Below are 22,617 nucleotides of genomic sequence, written 5' to 3' on the forward strand. Positions count from 1 at the left end.
ATTTTTAAATAACATGAAACTCAAAGGTTATTGTAGGTGCTGATCCAGTTGCTCAGTGATGCCCTCCTACCTCTGTACTCCACTATCTGTGGCATGTTTCCAGCGTCCTTAAGTTGTTACAAACTTGTAAGAGGACTGGTGCAGACCCGACACCATGTCAGAGTTCCACATCTGTCCCCCTGACATCACCGTGCGAAGTTCACAGAGCTTCAGAGTGATCAAGGTTTCATCAGACAACTTAGATTGTCGTTATCATCCTCATTTTACTGGGTCAGGTTTTTGTTGCAACATTGTGTATATTATAAACACACCTTTATTACTGTAAAACTTTCAAGAAAGAAGCATCACAAAATTTTTGAGTGAAGAATTTTTCAGTGAATCTTACGTAGATACTTCCTCTGGCTGAGCGACATATGTATTAATACTAGTGTCTCAGAAGATCATAGTTCTTCAGAATATAGTTCTGATTCAGATGGTGTACATGATGATGTCAGACCAACAAAAAGACAAAAATCCTTAGTGACTGATTCTGCAATGGGAAGTGAAAATGAAATGATGCTGGAGAATGCTCCTTTGCTTCCAAAGAAGAGTGTTTTGAATATAGTGTTTCACGAAAATGACTTTACAGGGGTGTTAGGTATAATTGTTGAATGTAGTAACCCACAAAGTATTAGTGAAATAACAATTTTTGGCCAGCAACAGTAAAAATTGCCGGCCACAGGTGTTCAGTTCAGTCACTCCGTGTCTGACTGCGACCCCATGGACTGCACCAGGCTTCCCTGTCCATCACCAACTTCCAGAGTTTATTCAAACTCATGTCCACTGAGTCGGTGATGCCATCCAATCATCTCATCCTCTGTCATCCTCTTCTCCCACCTTCAATCTTACCCAGCATCAGGGTCTTTTCAAACGAGTCAGTTCTTCGCATCAGGTGGCCAAAGTAAGAGTTTCAGCTTCAGCATCAGTCCTTCCAATATATAGTTAGGACTGATGTCCTTTAGACTGGTTGGATCCCCTTGCAGTCCAAGGGACTCTCAAGAGTCTTCTCCAACACCACAGTTCAAAAGCATCAATTCTTCAGCACTCAGCTTTCTTTATAGTCCAGCTCTCACATCCATACATGACTACTGGAAAAACCATAGCCTTGACTAGATGGACATTTGTCAGCAAAGTAATGTCTCTGCTTTTTAATATGCCATCTAGGTTGGTCATAACTTTTCTTCCAAGGAGCAAGTGTCTTTTAATTTCATGGCTGCAGTCACCATCTGCAGTGACTTTGGAGCCCCCCAAAATAAAGTCTGCCACTGTTTCCACTGTTTGCCCATTTATCTGCCATGAAGTGATGGGACCTGATGTCATGATCTAAGTTTTCTGAATGTTGAGGTTTAATTGTTAAAAATAACAGTTTTTGGTCGATCACAATAAAAACTGCTGACCACAGGTGTTAGTCTCTGCAAAAATTTCCTGGAAAGTGTGTTAAAGGAAAGGCAGGGATTTCTCAAAACCTGTCCTGGCCAACTTTCACTTGTTTCATTGTCAAGAACTCTGGCACAAAGTGAAATACAACCTTCTCAGTCCTGATAGAGTGGCAGACAAGGAAGTGAGTAGTTGAGAGTGGATACTGGGCAGTCCGTGTAAAAGATTTGTCACAGAAAGATGCCTAGAACCTACAATTGTTTTAGAGATAGGGCACTAGGATTGCCAGGAAAGGTTTCACAACTATTGCTGTACGTGTTGCTGTTTGTTCATGTTGCAGTCAGTGAATAGTTATCTTTACTTCTTTGCCAGCCAAGTGAAAAACAGTCATTTCAGTGAATTATGTTCACCTTCTTTGGCCTTTTTTAAAAGGCCTATATTATTATGAGTTTTATACTTGTACATAATTGAAAGAGCTAGCCAATTTTAATCGGAGAAGGCAATGGCAACCCAATCCAGTACTCTTGCCTGGAAAATCCCATGGATGGAGGGGCCTGGTGGGATGCAGTCCATGAGGTCACTAGGAGTTGGACACGACTGAGCGACTTCACTTTATTTTTTCACTTTCATGCATTGGAGAAGGCAATGGCAACCCACTCCAGTGTTCTTGCCTGGAGAATCCCAGGGACGGGGGAGCCTGGTGGCCTGCCATCTATGGGGTCGCACAGAGGCGGACACGACTGAAGTGACTTAGCAGCGGCAGCAGCAGCAGCCAATTTTAATAGTTTCCATTTAGGCATTAACTTCTATCTGTAGAGGAGGATGATTTCATTTTCCTTTCTTTATTCCCAAGACATGCATGCATCTTTCCCATCTTCCCTCCTACCACTGTATTTCATCATTGTAATCACATCTTACCTGACTCCTGAGAAACTTGTATACAGGTCAAGAAGCAACAGTTAGAACCAGACATGGAATAATGGACTGGCTCATAATTAGGAAAGGAGTATGACAAGGCTGTAGTATAACGTCACCCTGCTTATTTAACTTACATGCAGAGTATACCATGCAAAATGGTGGCCTGGATGAATAACAAGCTGGATTAAGAGTGCTGGCAGAAATAGCAATAATCTCAGGTATGCAGATGACACCACCCTAAAGGCAGAGAGCAAAGAGTAACTAAAGAGCCTCTTGATGAAGGTGAAAGAGGAACGTGAAAAAAACTGGTTTAAAACTCAACATTGAAAAAGCAAAGATCATGGTATCTGGTCCCATCACTTCATGTCAAATAGATGGGGAAGCAATAGAAATAGAGACTATTTTCTTGGGCTCCAAAATCATCGCAAATGGTGACTGCAGCCATGAATTCAAAAGATGCTTGCTCCTTGGAAGAAAAATCTATGACAAACATAGCATATTAAAAAGCAGAGACATCACTTTGCCAACGAAGGTCCGTGTAGTCGAGGCTATGGTTTTTCTAGTGGTCAGGTATGGATGTGAGAGCTGGACCATAAAGAAAGCTGAGCGCTGAAGAGTTGATGCTTTTGAGCTGTGGTGCTGGAGTCAGTACCACAGTCAGTCCTAAAGGAAATCAGCCCTGAATATTCATTGGAAGGACTGATGTTGAAGCTGAAGCTCCAGTACTTTTGGCCATGTGATGCGAAGAGCCAACTCATTGGAAAAGACCCTGATGCTGGGGAAGATTGAAGGTGGGAGAAGGTGGCAACAGAGGACGAGTTGGTTGGATGGCATCACTGACTCAATGGACATGAGTTTCAGCAAGTTCTGGGAGATAGTGAAGAACAGGGAAGACTGGCGTGCTGCAGTCCATGGGGTCAGAGAGTCCGGCACAACTTAGCGACTGAACAACAATTTAAAGTGAACATTGTTGTTCTGTGTTTCATTCATAGCTGAATCATGCAGTACCTTTGCTGCTAAATAGTGTGGTTGGTGTGCAGCAGTACAGGATTCCCCAAGGAGCTTGTGAAAATTTCACACTCGCTGGCCCCAGCCTGGAATTCAGATGCGTTTTGAAGATTTAGCTTATCTCCGGAAACACTCTCTAGTATGCTATGGTTATTTTTGTTTTCCTTGGAGCTAATTTTATTTGCTTAGTTTTATGAATATTTGATGAATTATCAGTTGTCAAAATGTCCTTTCAAAAAGCTTGTCCGTATCAGGTAGATGTTTTCTCTAAGGTTGATCTGCTTCCCTGGAGAGAAGGCTGACAAGCTCCCAGGATAAAGATCTGGGCGCCTAGTGGGAGAATGCAGAGTGGGCAAATGGGTCTCAGCATTTGGTCACTCAGTCATGCTTTTAATGCAACTTCCCTCCCTTAACTCTGCCCGTGCCCCCTCTCCAAGGATCCCCCACTCTTTCCAGAGGATAAACCTCCAGTCTACATGGTTGTGAATAAGGTAGTTCTTCATTAAATCCTCCTCTTTTTTTAGTTCCCTCCCAACATTAAGATACTCTTTGCAGTTATTTTTATATTGGTGGTAATGATAACAAAATTTCTGTACCCAAAGAGAGACTAGGTGGGGTAGGCAGAATATGCTGTTCTCCTGACCATCATCCATCCTCGCAAAAAAAAAAACAGTAAATATATTGCTTTCATGGCAAAAAGCTTTGCATGTGAGATTAAGAATCTTGAGCTGGAGAGAGTATCCTGGGTTATCCAGGTGGGCCCAGTGTAATCACAGACAAGCTTATAAAAGGGAAGCAGGGCTCAGTGTACTAGCGGGCCACAAATGCGGATACAGGCAGAGTGTGGAAGCTGAAAGCAAGAAAATGGGTTCTCCTGTATCTCCAGAAATAATGCAGCCCTGCCCACCTCTTTGGTATGTCTGTCCTTCAGAACTATAAGCTAATGCATCTGTGCTGGTTTAAGCCACTAATGATATGTGGTGATATGTTACAGCAATAACAGGAAACTCACACACGAGCTGAACTAATGAGCTAAGAGAAACTGTCCAGACCTTGGCATCTTGACCTAAGCAGTAGTCTCCAATAGTAGCTGTCATCAAAAAGTAGTCAACCTAAGAAAAATTGGGAGATTTTATTCGAGCCAAATTTGAAGATTATAGCCTGGGAAGAGCACCTCAGAAAGCTCAGAGAGTTGTTCTGCCCATTAAAAGTCAAGACAATTTATATACGTTTTTTGAGACAGAGGGCAGTATGTTAAATGATGTATTCGTATTTTTCATAATCCAGGTGTAAGCACCATCATGGTGGGTCATGTGACTTTTTACAAGCTCAAAAAGGAATGTTGTCTTTTAAAGAGGTGTCTTCGTGCTGAGAGAATGTTGCTGGTTATGGTGAGTAGGTATTCCTGCTGACGGGGGAGGTTTGGTCAATGCATAATGTGGATATACAATGCACAATTGGGGGAGTGCAAGTTGCTCAGTCATGTCCAACTCTTTGCGATCCCATGGACTATGCAGTCCATGGAATTCTCCAGGCTAGAATACTGGAGTGAGTAGCTTTTCCTTTCTCCAGGGCATCTTCCCAACCCAAGGATCGAACCCAGGTCTCCCACATTGCAGGCAGATTCTTTACCAGCTGAGCCACAGGGGAAGCCCAACAATATTGAAGTAGGCAGCCTATCCCTTCTCCAGTGGATCTTCTTGAGCCAGGGATCAAACCAGTGTCTCCTGCATTGTAGGTGGATTCTTTACCAACTGAGCTATCAGGGAAGCTGAAGTTGGAGGGACAGGGGAGGCCAAACAGCAAAGAAGAATTTTTATGTTTAAATTTTTCTTGCCAAAACATGAATTTCATTTACTTTCTTAATCCTGGTTATACATTGGAAGAGTTTTAAAATACTGGCACCTGGGTATATAGTTATTGTTAAAATGTCTGGTAGTGGAGGCAGACACTAGTATTTTCTGAAAGCTGCTCAGATGATGGTGATGTACAGCCAGGCCTGAAAACCTCTATACTGAGTATAAAGACACCATTAACCTTACTCAGTGATTTCCTGTCAAAGTGTGGTTTCTGTATCATTAGCATCACCTGGGATCTTGTTCCAAATACAGATGTTTCAGCCCCACCCCAGACTTCATGAATCGGGGATGGGACCAGCAATCTTTTACCAATTCCTCCCCTCCCCAAGGAAATCCTGATGCACACTAACACTTGAGAGCCTCTGATTTGAGCAAAGAACCTCTTCATTGCTCTTAATTCTCGGAGGCGTGTATGTGACAGATTTTATAAGCTAATACTGTAGTAAGCAGCCTGAAAAACTTAGGGTCATTCTCAGATATATGTACTTTCTCCTGCTATATCATACACAACTAATATTTGGTTAAGGATGTGAACTGTATCTCTTACTCTCTAATTAAACACCATGATTCTAGACATACAGACATGTAAAGGCAGACGCAGGAGCGGATGCTGACCGAAGTGCACGCTCCAAAGGCAGGCGTTTCTAATAAAATCCTCAGTTCTTCTTTTCTTAGTCTAAAAATACAGAGTGATTTGGAGGCATATGTGTGTTTACTGTATTAAGATATATGAAATAGTAGCACCGACTAGTAGCCGTGTGAGACTGTGTGTAACGCATTACGCCAGCATTAGAGCTGACTCCTCAGGCAACCGCTCGGTGATGACTTTGCAGCACCCGGGTATTCAGTCAGCCGCAGATTGTGTAGTACTGCAGTGCGTGTTTATTGGAAAAAATCTGTAAGTGAGCCCATGCACTTCAAACCTGTGTTATTCAAAGGTCAAGAAGAGTTTGGGTTTCCTCTCCATTTATTGCTAATTAGTAGAAACTCTTTTTGACTGGTATTTTTTTTTCTGGCTTTTAAATATTTTTTATTTTTTTAATTGAAGTATAATTGCTTTACAATGTTGTGTAGTTTCTGCTGTACAACAACGTGAATCAGCTATATGTACACTTATATCCCCTCGCTTGTTTTTAGGGACAGTCTTTGCTCTGACAGGTAGTCACCACCACAGGGAAAACCACAGGCCAGGTGAGAAACATGGTCCATGAACAGCAGTGGTAAAGGGTTATTTATCTGTGTTAAGGTTCTTCTTACATTTTATTTTAAGCCCCATAAAAGAAAATGGACTATAAAAGCTCCATGAGATAACAAAATTTTATTTACATCTATTTCCATTTAATATATCACATCTTCAGGACAGATGGTAACTTATTTAAAGGTTATGCTCATATTCTTCAGGCTGTGGGTGGAAGACTCCCCAGGTAACTGTCTTGTTGTAAGAATTCTTAGCCTTCACATATCCCCAAAATACCATTCATGTACAAATAAATATTTGTCTTATAGCTGAACACAGGCTCAATTACTTTTTCAAATACTCTAGCCACAGCAGTATGTTTTTTTGGAAATCTAAACTGAGACAAGAATTGCTCAATTCATAGCTTCTCCTGTCATTAATATGTACATGCTGACTGCCAAAAAGAATAACTAAAATTTCTTACAGAATGTACTGCAAGAGAAACCTATAGTAACAAAAAAAAAAATTAGCATTCAGAAATTTCTGTCTAAATTGATATTAGCCTGTAAGTAGTTATAAGCAATAGTAACTTTCATGCTTCACCATCTTGCCTGATATTTTGTACCCTAAAAGTTACATATTCTGTATACTAACAGTCTGATTATATAGTCTGAATGCTAGAAGTTGCTAATTTTCATTCTTTTACCACCAAGAAAGCATACTTGATTTATAGGGAAAGGGATTTAAATACTCCTAGAGGTACTTCTAAAACTTTTTAACCTAAGGCTTGATTTTCTTCCAATAACAAGTAGCTGTTTGCTTTCTGAAAGATTTTATGGTTTAACATAAGCTTAATAAGGTACTTTATTATCATCACATTCCTCTCTCCCCAAAAAGGCCCTGATCCATATTGTTATATTGGGGTGATATTGTTCCTTATTTTTGATACCTTTGACATATTTTTGTATTACATTGTGACACATCCTTATGACTTTACCTAATTGTTTTCTAAAAGGGAACTAATCATCTTTATTTGCCTTAAAATATTTTATAGGCCTGGTTGTTAGTTTTGCAATGTTTTTGTTTTAGAAGAAGGATCCTAGCAGTATGGTCAGTGCAAAGCTTAGATTCTTTAGTATGGACAAGTTGTCAAGGTCCCTATAAGCCATTTGGCTAATCAAGCTAGTAATATTAATTTTAACTTTTTATTTTGTACTTAAACTGCATATAACCTCATAGTTTATCATCAAAACAAAGCATATAGACGAAAGCATGTAAATGGACTGCAAATGATTGTGACTTGTAACCTAGGGAAGCCTCTGTTGTTTGACCCTAAAGTCTAGGGAAAGAAGGTAAAGGTGTTTGTCTTAACCGCTAGCAACTAGACTGTGCAGCATGTCGTACTTCTCTGAGAACTGCTCTTCGAGCCTGGTGTCGCCATGAGCATGTAGGTGCTAATGATACAAACAAGAACATACATGTAATGAGAGGTGGGCAAGTGGAGAGTCCTTAAAGTAGAGGCTTTTCAAAAGACTGGAAAAGAAACAAGACTAAACCAACATGTTACTCAGCTATGAAAGTGAAACCAGGGATGGTTTCCACAACAAAGCGTATCAGCCAGTTTTTTAAAAGCTACAAGACAATATTGCTAGTTCTAACAGAACTGGGAACTGTGATGTGTGTGTACATTTCCCCATTTGTCACTTAGCTGACTGCCTCACAGAGCTGTTCTGGTATTCAGCTGCTACAGTGTTAGGAAACCACAAGGCCAACCTCGCTTCTGCCTCATTTATCACTTAACTGTTCCTTTGAAACACTGCTCATTTGTATTAATTTTCTGAAGTATTATTCAGCAGATCACACCAACACAACGGAACCTTCAGCCTCTGGCTGGTGCTCCCCATAAGCAATATGCAGGCTATAGGCAGTAACATTTCCCTACATGTGTGTATGCACAGATACATTAAAAACATTGAAACATTTTCTTAAAGAGTATCCTAAAATGTAAGTACAGGGTAAGTACAGAGAAAATGCATGCAGAGAGAGCCCACTGCAGTACAAAGCCTGTGGGATATATAATTTTAAGTTTATATTTCCTACAGGATGGTAACATAGGTCTTTTCCTACCCAGAGGCATAATATATTTTCTGAAAACCTGGACACTGCCCATTGCATTAAATGTAAATGCTCCCTAAGTATATAAACAGTAAAAGTAAGCAAAAAACCTTACAACACATTCCTTTGTTTAATATATCAAAAATGTTTCCAAGGCAACATTATTAAAACGGTCATACACCACAGCCCCTAATACGGTATCAAGCTCCAATGGGAGGTGCAGAGGCGCCAGGGAGGCTCCGGCCAGACAGTGGTCTAGGTGCTCTTCTTCTCCTCGCCCAGTAAACTCACGGCGGCTTTCCTGGCTGTTATAAGGAGAGAAAACTGTATCAGAGCTGTTTGTAACCCAGCTGTGTGCTGATGTGGCATCTATTGTGGGTGATGCCATGGGTGACTCACACTCAGATGAAGACACACGGAGGTCTGTGGGCAGGGCTAGCAGAGTTTCCAGGAAATGGACCTGAGAACTCTTCAAACGCAGCTCCTGAGCACTGCAGCAAAGTTACTGAGGACCTGGCCCCTTAGAGTGACCATGTCGCCTGTGCCACTGTGTCCTGTCCCCTCCGAGTATCGTAAGAAGCAGAGGTTCCTTGAGTGTATAGTGTCCTCTGTACAGTCAAGAAATTCCAGGTCCTCCCTGGCCTTCCTAATTACCACTTGGCTTGGAATGTGCTCTAAGAACTCGTGTGATGTGTCTGAGGGCCGCCTCCTGAGAGTCCAGACCGCAGCTGTTCTCGGAGCCCTGAGCGGGTGCCAGGCAAGGCTGCCCTCCTTATGCACCAGCTGCCCGACAGCGGCTCTCCCTTCACTCACTTAAAATTGTGGACTAAAGTTTACAAAGACACTGCAGGCTCTCAACTAGCTCTTTGCAAAAATGTACTTCCTGGAGAATCCAGAAACTCAGAGTCTAAAATGTGTCAGCCTCAAAATCCCTCTTATTTTCACTCTTACACCTCGGTTTATGAATGTATCCTATCAAAGTAAAACAGGATTTTAGAGGACTGAGATCTAAGAGAATCAAAGGCCGAGAAATGTGGGTGAACTAGACAGAAATGACATCACCAGAGGTTGCTGGTTTGGTTAAGAGCAGAGAGGAACAGTTAAGAAACCTCTTCAAAAGGAACTGGTGGCTGGATCTATAGAATATCATGGCCCTCCTAGACCCAAGGCACAGTGGTTACTAATAGACTTCCCACAGTACTTCTTCATTCCATGTGGACTCCTTCAAGGACAGTGGAGCATCACAGCTTCCCTTGAACTTCGCCTGGGAATGATACGGAGATGTACGTTGATTTGGACAAACTTGATGGACTTAAAGCAGACGAATATATAGCTGAACTATAAAGAAAGCTGAGCGCAGAAGAATGGATGCTTTTGAACTGTGGTGTTGGAGAAGACTCTTGAGAGTCCCTTGGGTTGCAAGGAAATCCAACCAGTCCATCCTAAAGGAAATCCGTTCTGGGTGTTCATTGAAGGACTGATGTTGAAGCTGAAACTCCAGTTTTTGGAGAGCTGACTCATTTGAAAAGACCCTGATGTTGGGAAAGATTGAAGACAGGAGGAGAAGGGGATGACAGCGGATGAGATGGTTAGATGGCACCAGCGACCCAATGGTCACGAGTTTGGGTAAACTCTGGGAGTTGGTGATGGACAGGGAGGTCTGGCGTGCTGCGGTTCAATGGGGGTCGCAAAGAGTCAGACGCGACCGAGCGACTGAACTGAACTGAACTGAACAGAAAAACAAATGCTGTTCAAGGACACTGAAAGAACCCTGATGTTGAAAATCAGATCTGTATTGTGAGCAATGCTTAGAAATCCATGAGTTGACACATAGTATTACGCCTATCATCCTTGTAGTTCCCTCAGTGAAATATGTTGTGAAAAGCTCTTCCTTTGTGGTATAGATTCATGAAGAAGATAAATAGCATGAATCCTTTACGTTGACAACTGTGAATTTAAATCTCCTGTGAATCCTATGTGACAACCACACATACCAACATGATTTATTAGTATTCTATCAATATTTTTAGTCCTACTGTATTTCAACTAAAAATGTCACTATACAATGGTGCATGAAGTCAAGACATAAAATCAGGGCAAATACAAAATATTCCATCCTTTGAGAAAGGGAGCGAAAATATAATGTGCTTTGTCTATTGCATTTTTATGTATTAGATCCTTAAGTATTTTATTCACCACACCCAACTGAATGGTTCACAAATGTTTCAGAGAGGAAAGGATTATTTCTCTTTAACAATGAGGAGTTCAACTGCTCTCACAGCAAATACCGGACGGTAATCACCATGCAGGGCAAAGTTTATTATTCATATTTAGATTTCTCATTCGTTAGCTTGCCAAAGGTTCTAGATCTGTTACCACATTTTTTTTTTAAATAATATCCGCATGTGAAAGTGAAAAAAAAAAAAAAAAGGAACTGGCGATCCCAGAGTGGGAGGATGTGAAGAAACGTAGGAACGCACTGAAAGAGACTGGAGCTGTGTCCGGGAGCAGGGCTTGGGGAGGACGCAGTCTGCTAGGAGGAGGAGAACACACACCAGCTGGGGCATCAGGGCTGCAGCGGGCCATCTGGGGGTCCTCCTTCCCCAGAGGCCAGCTCACCTCTCGTCTCCCACTTCCTCAAGAGTGTAGAACCCTTTTTTTATTTTAATTCCCTAGTTCTATGCCCACTGTCCATCGGCTAAAACCCTTACTGTGCCCTCTGGAACTACCAACCCATCATCAGGAAGACCTCTATCCTCACCCATTTCTCCGAATGAATCCTTCTTCCTGTTGCTCTTACAGAGACCTGCCTGCCCCCCAGGATACTGCCTTCTCAAGTGTCCTATGCATTTTCCTTCCATGACCCTGGTACTTCCGGGTCTGGAGGTCCAGGAAGCATTGTCTTTGATCTTCATGGCTGTGTTCAGAATCTCATGGCATCAGATGACCTTTCCCAGCCGCCCATCTTTTTTCCAATTCTCTCTGACCCTTGGGCTGTGCTGCCTCATTTCTTTAAGATTTTAGCTCCAAACTTACAATCACTTTTGAGCACTGCTGTTCCTTGAATTATCACTGATTTCAGTATTCTTCCAGTATCCTGGGCGCTTGGGTCCTCCACTCCAGTAACCAGGATGTTCCATTCTAGCTGCTCTGCAGCCTGGTCTCCTTCAGCTCCCCCTCTGGGCCACTCCCTTCCAGTCATACGTTCCCTGCTCTCGGCTTTTGCACATGCTAGTTCTCCCACGGGGGCTTTCTTCCCCATGGTTCCTTCCCTTAACACTTTCAAATGTGATGCAGTATTGCCTCCTTTGTGAGGATTTCCTAAATTACTCTTTAAAACTGTCACCTTCCCTTCAGCCCCTGAGCACTCCCTATCTTTCGATGTGTTTTATTTTTCTCTGTATCAGGTGCTAACTATACCATGTAACTTGCTTTTTCATTGTATTCTCTCTCTCTCTCTCTCAACAAGACTGTAAGCTTCATGGGTTCATGCAGTATGGTCTGCTGGTCTGTTTGGTTCCCTGGCTCATGCCCAGTGCTATGAACATGCTTGGCACATAATTAAGTTACCTCAGTAAATAAGTATTTGTTGAATGAATGGATGAGAAAGGCTGAGAGAGAGGGCGTTCTCTTGCACCTCTCACAAAAGCCATTTGAACAGCAGCATAACAAGCAGTTCAACCTGAAATGAATTAGAGAGACTGGACTTGTATACAAATACAGATGACCCCTAAAATCTCCACCCACCACAGGAAAGTCACTTTTCCTAATGTGCTGAGTGAATGATGTGTTATTCGTGGCATGGCAGAAGAATGTTGGGAACAGTAAAGGCAACAGACAAAGCCTTGGTGGAGAAATCCCAGAACAGCCTTGGCACATGGCTGAGGAAAGCCAACAGGATGTGAAGTGAGGAAGCCTGCTATCTGGGCCAGTATAACCCATGGCTCCTCGCACACTGAGCCAGGCTGCCCCCAAGCCATACCTTCCTTGGAGATGGTGTCTGCAGTCTCTTTGGCTTTGTCCTTCAGGTCATTCACCACATTGTCTACTTGGGACTCATGCTTCAGGAAGAAAGGCCGGATGATGCGCTTGTAGAGCAGGTCCGCTCCGTTGGCGGGGCTGGGAGCCATGCACCACAGCAGGAAGCCACACTGCATGGAGGAGAAGCAGCATGGTTACAGAGGGGGTGACACGGACCACACGCACTGCCACCTCTATCCGAGGACAGCGCCGCCTCTGCTGCGTGCTCCAGCAGCATCGCTGGTGTTTCTGCAGGATGTTAGGTGCACTTTTCTTGGTGGAGAAAACATGACAAATAATGACTTAGTAAGGAAAGGCTGCCAGGGCGTCCCTGGTGGCTCAGCTGGCAAAGACTCTGCCTGCAAGGCAGGAGACCCCACTTCGATTCCTGGGTTGGGAAGTTCCCCTGGATAAGGGATAGGCTACCCACTCCAGTATTCTTGGGCTTCCCTGGTGGCTCAGCTGGTACAGAATCCACCTGCAATGGAGGAGACTTGGGTTCAATCCCTGAGTTGCAAAGATCCCCTGGAGGAGGGCATGGCAACCCACTGCAGTGTTCTTGCCTGGAGAATCCCCATGGACAGAGGAGCCTGGTGGGCTATGGTCCATGGGGTCACAAAGAGTCGGATATGACTCAGTAACTAAGCACAGAAGGAAAAACAGACTGACAAAGGCAAAACACACCAAGTCCAGCACTTAACTTCCTTGCTAACTTGGACCACTTTTTAGTTGTGAGTCACGAGAGCTCTAGAAATGCAAACCTGCTAAGGGGCTACTTCTAATGACAGAGCTTGAGTTAAAACGCACACAGAGCACCGATACTGAGTGCCCTTCTGTGACATTCAAAATACATAACAAAATGCAGGTTCTAAACGGATTATAGGGGGCGAGTTTTTAAAAGACAGGAGTTACCAGGCATTGGAAAAGACTCTGATGTGGGGAGGGATTGAGGGCAGGGGAGAAGGGGACGACAGAGGATGAGATGGCTGGATGGCATCATTGACTTGATGGATGTGAGTCTGAGTGAACTCCAGGAGTTGGTGATGGACAGGGAGGCCTGGCATGCTGCGATTCATGGGGTCGTGAAGAGTCGGACATGACTGAGCGACTGAACTGAACTGAACGAGGCTGGATTTAAAAAAAAAAGAAAATCCCAAACTATGGCTATATAGTTCTTGCAAGAAACACACCTAAGACAAAACCAATCAGGAACACTGAAAATAAGATGAAAAAAAAAGATGTATCTGACAGATACCAACTCTCAAAATAGCTCATATAATAATAGTACATAAACACAAGGAAAAATAAGTGAACAAAATGATAAGGAAGGAAAACAACTTGTTAGGAAGAATAACTGGCCCGAACCTATGTATCTTGGACCTATGTAAATTATGTATACTTTTGTTTTTGTCTTCCCTGGTGGCTCAAATGGTAGAGTCTAACTGCAGTACAGGAGACCCAGGTTCGATTCTTGGGTCAGGAAGATCCCCTAGAGGAGGAAATGGCAACCCACTCCAGTATTCTTGCCATGGACGGAGGAGTCTGACAGGCTATAGTCCATGGGGTCACAGAGTAGGACACGAATGAGCGACTTCACTTTCTTTTTGTTTTGATACTTATATAATTTTAGTTTTTATAATTATGTAATTTATAATTATATGTAGTTTCTAAATACATAATAGTTTCGAACTGTATAAACTTGAAAGTCAGAATTATATAGATCAATGGACAAAATCCATGATCAATTGCTTTTTAATATTTCCATCAGAAACTGATATATTAAAAAACTAGAAATTAGTAAGAATACATAGGAAAATACACAAAATTTAAAATCTTAATCTAAAGATATATACAGATCTCTCCACCCAACAACCTGAGACCTAAGAGATTTGTATACTACAAAACATAGAGGTAAAAGAACGGAGCTCAGAGACACTGGTTCCAGTCTCGGCTCTGCCACTTACTGGCTGGGCAAAACTTATGCAAGTTACTTATTTGCTTAAGTCTGTTCTGACTCTATAAAAAAAAGTATAAATGGAAAAAATTTTTAAATCTATTTCATACAGGTTTTGTAAGAAAATAAGAAACATCTGGAGCATCTAGCCTAGCAGGGGCTCTGTCCCTGTCCCAAGAATACTGTGTCTTCTACCAACATCCATGAGACAGAAGCAGGCTGCCTATTAGAGTTTTAAGTCAGGTAAAATCAGATCTCAGGACCAACATACACCCTTTTTAAACAATTATTTTGTTCTTACCTCTCCTTTCACTGCCTGAAATGAAATTCAAAGTCATGAGATGCTTACACATACAATTATGGAAAAAAAAGGTTTCTAACTGGAATATGAAGAAAGAATAAAGTAAAAGTGTTTTATTTAGAAAATGTATTTTGGACTTCCCTGGTGGTGCAGAGAATAAGAATCTTCCTGCCATGCAGGGGCCACTGGTTCGATCCCTGGTCTGGGAAAATTCCACCTCCGTGGAGTAGCTAAGCCCACGCACCACAGCTACCGAGCCCCACACGCTAGGCCCACGAGCTGCAACTACTGAGGCCTGGCGCCTAGAGCCTATGCTTTTTTGATACCCAAACATTCATATTTTCCATCAGTTATTTATAAAGATAATGCTAATATAACCACACACACACCTAAAAGTCAATAGAGCAATTTAATCAAAGTGATGTGCAAGAAAAGTTACATTCTTGACAGAACATCAGAATTCTATGTGAACATTTTGAAGAGAATGCAGTGTGGTGGCCGAGGGAATGTGCCATGTACGACTGCATACAAAGCAAGTTTCCTACCAACTATATTAACTATTTGAAGAGAAGAACTATTTGGATTTAGTTTTTAGCATCTAACATCCAATATACTTGTTATTTACATCCAGGCATTTTGCTGTATTTATTATTTAGGAGAAGAAGGGGCGACAGAGGATGAGATGGTTGAGTTTGAGCAAGCTGCAGGAAATAGTGGAGGACAAGGAAGCCTGGTGTGCTGCAGTCCATGGGGTTGCAAGGAGTCAGACACAATTGTGCGACTCAACAATTAATATTTAGGAAATTGGCATAAAGTTTTAAATTGGCATGTGATACATTTTAATTTTTACTATTTAAAATTGTAGAAAATAGTCTCCTGGCTGGTATTCCTATGTAGAATATCTGATTGTCAGGAATATTACTGATGTAGACATAGCCTCAAAGTGAAGTGGAAAGGACTCACTGGGTTAAGAATCAGGAGAGTTGGGGAGAAGGAAATGGCAGCCCACTCCAGTATTCTTGCCTAGAGAATCGACTGGACAGAGGAGCCTGGCTGGCTACAGTCCATGGGGTTGTGAGAGTCAGACACGAATTAGCAACTAAACCACCACTCCTAAGGCATGTAAAAGAGGTATTCCAAATATTTAAAAAAAAAAAAAAAAAGAATCAGAGGAGAGTTGGTATCTATTTCATGACTGTAAGTAAATCAAACAACCTCTCAAAGAGTCAATTTTCTCTTCAGGATTTTTTAGGAAACTCAGAAATTAAAACATATACATGAAGAAAGTACATAAGATACAGCTAATATTACCAAGTCTTACAGTTCTTACTGGTGTTGAAAATCTCTGAAATGTTATCTGCCTTTACATCTAACAACCCTAAGCAACCCAGAGAAGTTGACTTGTTCACCTTTTGTGGATGATTTAAGCATGGCTACCAGACAGGGCCAGAGCCAAGAGCCTGCATTTTTGTACCTCTCCAATGTGATTAAGTTTATATGCTAAACTCCAGACTGTTCATTTAGTTCTTCCCAGTTCCCTCTAGGTATTGTCTTGAGACTGTAAAGTCATTACTGCTCTTTACCCACATCCTGAGCATTTTCCAGTTCTTCAAATGAAATAACTTTCTTGTATTAAAAATAAAGTTAATTACAGTTCAGCTCTCAAGGGTGATATTCAGCTGCCAGCTTTTACAACTCCCTTTTCTCAACCTATGTACCTACTCAAGAGCCCAGAAATACACAGATCTGACCATCCTTTTAATCGGGGCAGCTCACGGTGTTCCCAAGAACAAGCATAAGCCCACTCTTACCCGCAGTGCAGATGAAGAGTCTGTGCTATTTCAGTTTAACTCTCAGCGCTAGCAGCACTCACATACTAAATCCTCAAATTACAACAGGCCAGAGTTGTGTCTGTGATTCTAATGCTGCCACTATTCAGCTTCCCTGTAGAAACGCTTCCAAGGTAGGGATATATTTAATATGCACAGTTGGGCACTAGCCTGGTGAGACCTGAGAGTTAATGTCTGAAAAAATGTGTTTCAACACTAGCTTCTGGTGTGCTGCAATCACTTGATCAGAAACAAGTCTTGGGAAGCCTTTGCGACACAGCCACAAGAACAGTAATGCTCGGCATGCACTAATAAAAGCTGAAAGCAAACTTGTGAAGGGCAAGACTTTTCTATCTTCTTTTCCTTCTACAAAGTTAAGAAGAAAAATGCTATGCTCTCTATCAGTGGGTCCAGCAGTACAGGTAACAGTCTGGATCAGGACTTAAACTTGCCAAAGTTTATTCAACCTTGTTTGAAAAATCTAGAAACTTATTTAAATGAGAATAACGATGAGGTGCAAAGGTATTCATTGCAGCATTAGTTATAACAGCAAGATAAATGTCCTAAATGTCTAGTAACTGAGGAATGAGTGAATTCTTATCTATAATGGATCAGACATCTAGGTCAAAGAATATTGAATAACATGAGAAAATACTCATAGTATTGTAGTCAAAAAAGTGAGACATAGAATCATATATGATATATATGGTCTCAACCATACATAGTTGGGTAAAGCAATAACATACACAATTCTCTGTGTGTATACACTGTATCAAGAAATTTATTTGCACATTAAAAAATAGGAAGACTACCCTAAGATGATAACAGTGGGAGTCTTAAAATACTATTTTATTTTCTACATAAAACATGCCCCAACACACAGGCACACATACACACAACCACAGATGCACACAGTATAACAGCAAGGATTAATTCACCAAAATCCCCCTGACCTAAAACACATTCTGGCACACAGAGGTTCTAAATAAATATCTGCTGAGTAAAGAAGATATACTACTTTCACAAACAGAGAAATTATTTTTAAATGAATACATTTATTTTTAAACCTTCCTGTTCCGAGGCAGAGCTCAGATCAAAGCTCTAAACAGGCAGGATCCACTTTTTCTAGCTCAATACATGGAACAGTATCTTCTCAACCAACTTTCGATGCCTAATCATTGGTTCCTCGTACATTCCTTAAATCTAAGAGGCTACTTTAGAAAAATGGGGGGAACAGGTCAACAATATTAACTCTGCAAAAGATAAAATAGTAAACCTGGCCTTAGTCGCAGGTCTTTTCTTCATCCTCCCAAACAATTACCGTGTGATTTGTAGCAGTAGCACAGGGAGGACCCAGCTAGTCCTTAAAATGGGCTCTAACGTACAGTTCCCTGCAACTCAGAGACCTTCCTTCACTGAAGCCACTCAGAATTCACCACTAATACAGAAAGCATTTTTATTGACAGCGTGATCAATTTTTAATCATCTCAAGTATATTATCTATTTGGAACATACGGGATAAATTCCCTCTTTCTGGATGCCATGCCATCATACAGCTGGGCGCTCACTACTAATGGATGCATGTTCATTTCACTATTAGGGAGGAAAACTTGCTGCACAGCAATTTCTGTAATGTACTTCAAATATAAATGACTTGCTGATTATCTTGTATTTTGGAGCCTTTCTGACTCAAGGGGCCTCCATTAGCAGAGGTGATCACGAGCAGGCTGCCGTCAGACCACTCACATTTCAGAAGTCTGAGGTCAGGTGCTGGTGTAGTGGTTCTGCTGACAGCAGAGCTGGGGGCAAGCAGCGGGCCCGAGGCAAAAGCCCGGCTGCCCGCTGTTAGAGGCTGCAGTGTGACATCACCGCCACTAGACGGGTCTTAAAGGATTCCGAAGTATTTGAAGTTTAAAGTATGGACATCCACATCAAAGACTATAAAGCTATTTTTATAAATGCTAAATATCTTTGATAGCATATTCAAAAGCAGAGACATTACTTTGCCAACAAAGGTCCGTCTAGTCAAGGCTATGGTTTTTCCTGTGGTCATGTATGGATGTGAGAGTTGGACTGTGAAGAAGGTTGAGCGCCAAAGAATTGATGCTTTTGAACTGTGGTGTTGGAGAAGACTCTTGAGAGTCCCTTGGACTGCAAGGAGATCCAACCAGTCCATTCTGAAAGAGATCAGCCCTGGGATTTCTTTGGAAGGAATGATGCTAAAGCTGAAACTCCAGTACTCTGGCCACCTCATGTGAAGAGTTGACTCATTGGAAAAGACTCTGATGCTGGGAGGGATTGGGGGTAGGAGGAGAAGGGGACGACAGAGGATGAGATGGCTGGATGGCATCACTGACTCGATGGACGTGAGTCTCAGTGAACTCCGGGAGTTGGTGATGGACAGGGAGGCCTGGCGTGCTGCGATTCATGGGGTCGCAAAGAGTCGGACACGACTGAGTGACTGATCTGACCTGATCTGAAATATCTTTGGATAACAAAACCATGAAAAATCCAGCAGCCTATGAAATCTAAATCTTCTGATAGACCAATTTTTTTCCCATTTCTTTTGAAAGGAAAATTTTTCAGCTGTGTTACAAGGCATTCTGTGGTAACATCATTCAAACTTAAAAGAATATCCAGGGCCTTTTCTGGTGGTCTAGTAGCTAAGACTCTGTGCTCCCAATGCAGGGAGCCTGGGTTCAATCCCTGGTTAGGGAACTATATCCCACATGTCACACCTAAGACCCACTGCAGCCAAATAAACAAAGAATTGCTTTTTAAAAAGAATATTCACTTTTTCATTTAAATTTTTAACTATCTAGCTCTTTTTTTTTTTACCATAAATGGTTTCATACTGTATATAATCTATAATTTTTATAAATAATGAATTATGCAAAACTTCTGTATCTCAATAAATGAAGTATTTCTTTTAATAGTGGGAAGCCTGGATGGATGTACAATACTATTAATTCATTTAACCATTTACCTGTTGATGGACCCTTCAGGGCTTTTTTGTAATTACCATAATGAGAGAGCTTCTGGTATCTAATTTCCTGTATCTACATTTCTTTAGATAAAAAGTCTAAAAAGAAAGTAAACAGAAATGTAGACATTTTAAATAACTGCCAATTTAATGAGGAAGCTACACTATTTGAGTATTTTAACTCACACTTCCCAGATTGCTGACTACTCATATTTTTTCTCTTAGGTGAAATATCTCTATATGACTTGTTTCATTTTTCTCTTTTTCTTCCCTGTAAGTTTTTCTATATATTCTGGATATTAATTCCATATCTGGTACGAATGTAAATACATCCTCCTCACCTGTCATTATTTTTCCTTTGTTTATGCTGCCCACTGTTATATAGAAATTTTTGTCTAATTTCTATTCCTCCAAGTTAAAAAACATTCTCCTATACTTTTTCTAAAGCAGAGGTTTTGGTGTAGAAGTCCTGTCTTGGGAGGGACTGAGGAAAACAGCCACGGACTGAGTATCCAGGGCGGTTTCTCCTCATGCCCCTGCTCCAAGCCCTAGAGCTGTGAATGACCGCCCAGGAGCACCTGCTTCGAGTGCTGCTGGGGCAGCCGAAGGCTGATGCCTGCACCCGAGGAGCTATTCTGGGGAGGGAAGGGTGATTAACTGTGGCTCCTCTGCTGCCTGGGGCTCCCCACCCTAGTTTAGGGTGGGCAGGCTCCCCACCTGCCCCCTATCCTGAGTCTACCAGAACTAGCATGGATTGGGGTGTGGCCACCTCCATTCCAGCACCCGATGGAACAGCTGATATGCCTGGAGAAAAACGAACTTACAGGCCAAAGTAACAAGGTATTTGAGAGTACAACCAGTTCAAAACAAAGACAGCACAGTCAACTACAGACCTATCAGCAGCAGAAATATTAGAAGTGACTGACCAAGAATTTTAAATTACACTAAAAGGAAATGGCAACCCACTCCAGTGTTCTTGCCTGGAGAATCCCAGGGACAGGGGAGCCTGGTGGGCTGCCGTCTCTGGGGTCACACAGAGTCAGACACTACTGAAGCGACTTAGCAGCAGTAGCAGCGTACTAAAAGAAATACTTTGACATGAAAGAACAAAAAAACATAGGAAAGAACCAAGCAAAATTACTAGGAATGAAAAATAAAATAGTTGAAGTAAACACAATGTATAGCATAAAGATCAAATGGAACAAAATTGAAACTGGAAGATCAGATTGAGAAAAACTCCCAGAAAGCAGGAAAACACAAATAAATATATTTGAAAAATAGGTAAGGCCAGAGGAAAAGAAAAAATACATACAAATTACCCAGAATTAAAAATCAAGATAATATCAATGTAGTGGTGGTTACAGCAAGGGAAATCAAAGAATGAGAGAGTTTCTGGTATCCAATTTCCTGTATCTATTTTTTAGATAAAAAATCTAAAGAGAGAGAGAGAACAAGATGGCGGAGGAGTAGGTGGACGTGGAGTCCATCTCTCTCCACGGATACACCAGGAATACACCTTCAGACACAGAAGTGCATGCAGCACACCAGCGGAGAGCGGACAGGAGGACCTGACCAGTGGAAAAGAACACACAGAACCATGCAAAACTCAGTAGGACGAAGGAACTAGGGGGAAAAACAGGAGTGTTAGCAGGACTGGACCTGCCCTGGGCGGGTGGGGGAAATGAAGCGGGGGTCCGATCCCACAGCCAGGCAACTGTCTGAGTCAGAGGAGAAGCATTTAAGGCTGAGAGTGAAACAGCTGATCTGTGGCAGCCTAAATGGAGTGAGAATCAGACAGTCCCTGCCGCAACCATACATATGCCGGACAGGAATGGAGATCTACTGGAAGGTTTGATCCGGGTTCGATCCCTGGGTCAGGAAGATCCCCTGGAGAAGGAAATGGTAACCCACTCCAGTATTCTGGCCTGGAGGATCCCCATGGATGGAGAAGCCTGGTAGGCTACAGTCCACAGGGTCACAAAGAGTCGGACACAACTGAGCGACTTCATTTTCACAGAGCAGGACCCCACCCAGGGTGCCCCCTTCAGTGACTGATGAACCAAACTACAGAGCAGGACCCCACCCAGGGTGGCCCTCTAAGTGCCTGAAGCCAACAACAGAGAAGGACCCCAGGCAAGGGATCCCTCTAAGTGCCTGAATGGGCGGAGATACGAAGAAAGACTGGCCAAAGAGGCCTCCTGAGCACCAGCTACAAGAGGCTGGAAAAAAGCCTCTGATCGGGCCATAACTCCTGCCGTGGAGGCAGTCTGTGTCCCTGCACACTTGGCGCCGCCACGGTCTCCCCAATCCAGGCAGCTGCACCACCTTCATGCTCAACCCTCACTGGGACAGAGCTGCCACAGGCAAAAAAAAATGTCATGTGTCATGTGCACAGGATCTCTTTGGTCCTGTCCGACTCTTTGCGACCCTGTAGACTGTGGCCTGCCAGGCTCCTCTGTCAGAGAGGGGGTTCTCCAGACAGGAATACTGGAACGTATTGGCCAATACTGGTTGCTGTACCCTCCTAGAGCGCTATATTTCCTGCTGCCCTAGCCACCAACCCCCCTTGGTACCTGGTGCTGCCAGAACCCCTGCGACCCAAGCAGCTGCACCACCTCCACACCTGGCCCTCACGGGGCAAACCCGAGTCCTCCAGGGCAGCCTCAGGACCTAAACCCCTGTGCAGAGGTAGAAATAACACCACAGGTGAAACCCAGGGGCAGTGTGGCTAAGGAAGAAGACCCAAAACCTTCCCACCAGCTGTACAAGCTGCAGATTACATCCACACAATCAACTAGGCAGACTCCGTGTCTATGGAATATATGAAAGGCCACTGAGAGCACCCACAAAAGAAAACGCACCAGCTCTGATAGCTGTGGACACTGGAGGCAAGAACACCCAGGAGTAGGGCCAGATGAGAATCTGAGCTGCCCCCACAGCAGGTCCATGATCAGCACAGTGTTGGAGGGCATCCTAGGGAGGCAAGGTGGACTGGGATTCCCAGGGCAGGAAAGGACTCTAACAGCAGTGATTCAAG

At 42.7% G+C, this 22,617-nt stretch overlaps 1 protein-coding gene and 2 long non-coding RNA genes across 5 annotated transcripts in view; 1 reads left to right on the forward strand and 2 right to left on the reverse strand.

Moving 5' to 3' along the window:
• Positions 1 to 3,199: 3,199 nt before the first annotated feature.
• LOC123328268 lies at positions 3,200 to 21,061 on the forward strand. 3 transcript variants are annotated; one of them, XR_006543110.2, is made up of 3 exons: positions 3,200 to 4,256; positions 4,630 to 4,733; positions 21,005 to 21,061. It is a non-coding gene; the product is annotated as an uncharacterized LOC123328268 (long non-coding RNA). The 3 variants fall into 3 exon arrangements; XR_006543112.2 differs by lacking the exon at positions 21,005 to 21,061 and adding an exon at positions 14,580 to 14,715; XR_006543111.2 differs by lacking the exon at positions 21,005 to 21,061 and adding an exon at positions 11,296 to 11,423.
• The window catches only part of REEP5 (receptor accessory protein 5), a 43,854-nt gene continuing 27,737 nt past the window's right edge, over positions 6,501 to 22,617 (reverse strand). Inside the window, exons 4-5 of the mRNA XM_006056867.4 lie at positions 12,476 to 12,644; positions 6,501 to 8,798 (exon numbers count right to left, since the gene is read on the reverse strand). Of these exons, the coding sequence (XP_006056929.1) occupies positions 8,749 to 8,798; positions 12,476 to 12,644 (219 nt within the window). The 3' untranslated portion in view covers positions 6,501 to 8,748. The remainder of the gene's footprint in view (positions 8,799 to 12,475; positions 12,645 to 22,617) is intronic.
• On the reverse strand, positions 10,753 to 12,469 carry LOC123328269. The gene is made up of 2 exons (XR_006543113.2): positions 12,064 to 12,469; positions 10,753 to 11,023 (listed from the first exon to the last, which is right to left on the reverse strand). It is a non-coding gene; the product is annotated as an uncharacterized LOC123328269 (long non-coding RNA).

The sequence above is a fragment of the Bubalus bubalis genome, chromosome 11 (genome assembly GCF_019923935.1).
Source record: "Bubalus bubalis isolate 160015118507 breed Murrah chromosome 11, NDDB_SH_1, whole genome shotgun sequence".
NCBI classification, from domain to species: Eukaryota; Metazoa; Chordata; class Mammalia; order Artiodactyla; family Bovidae; genus Bubalus; species Bubalus bubalis.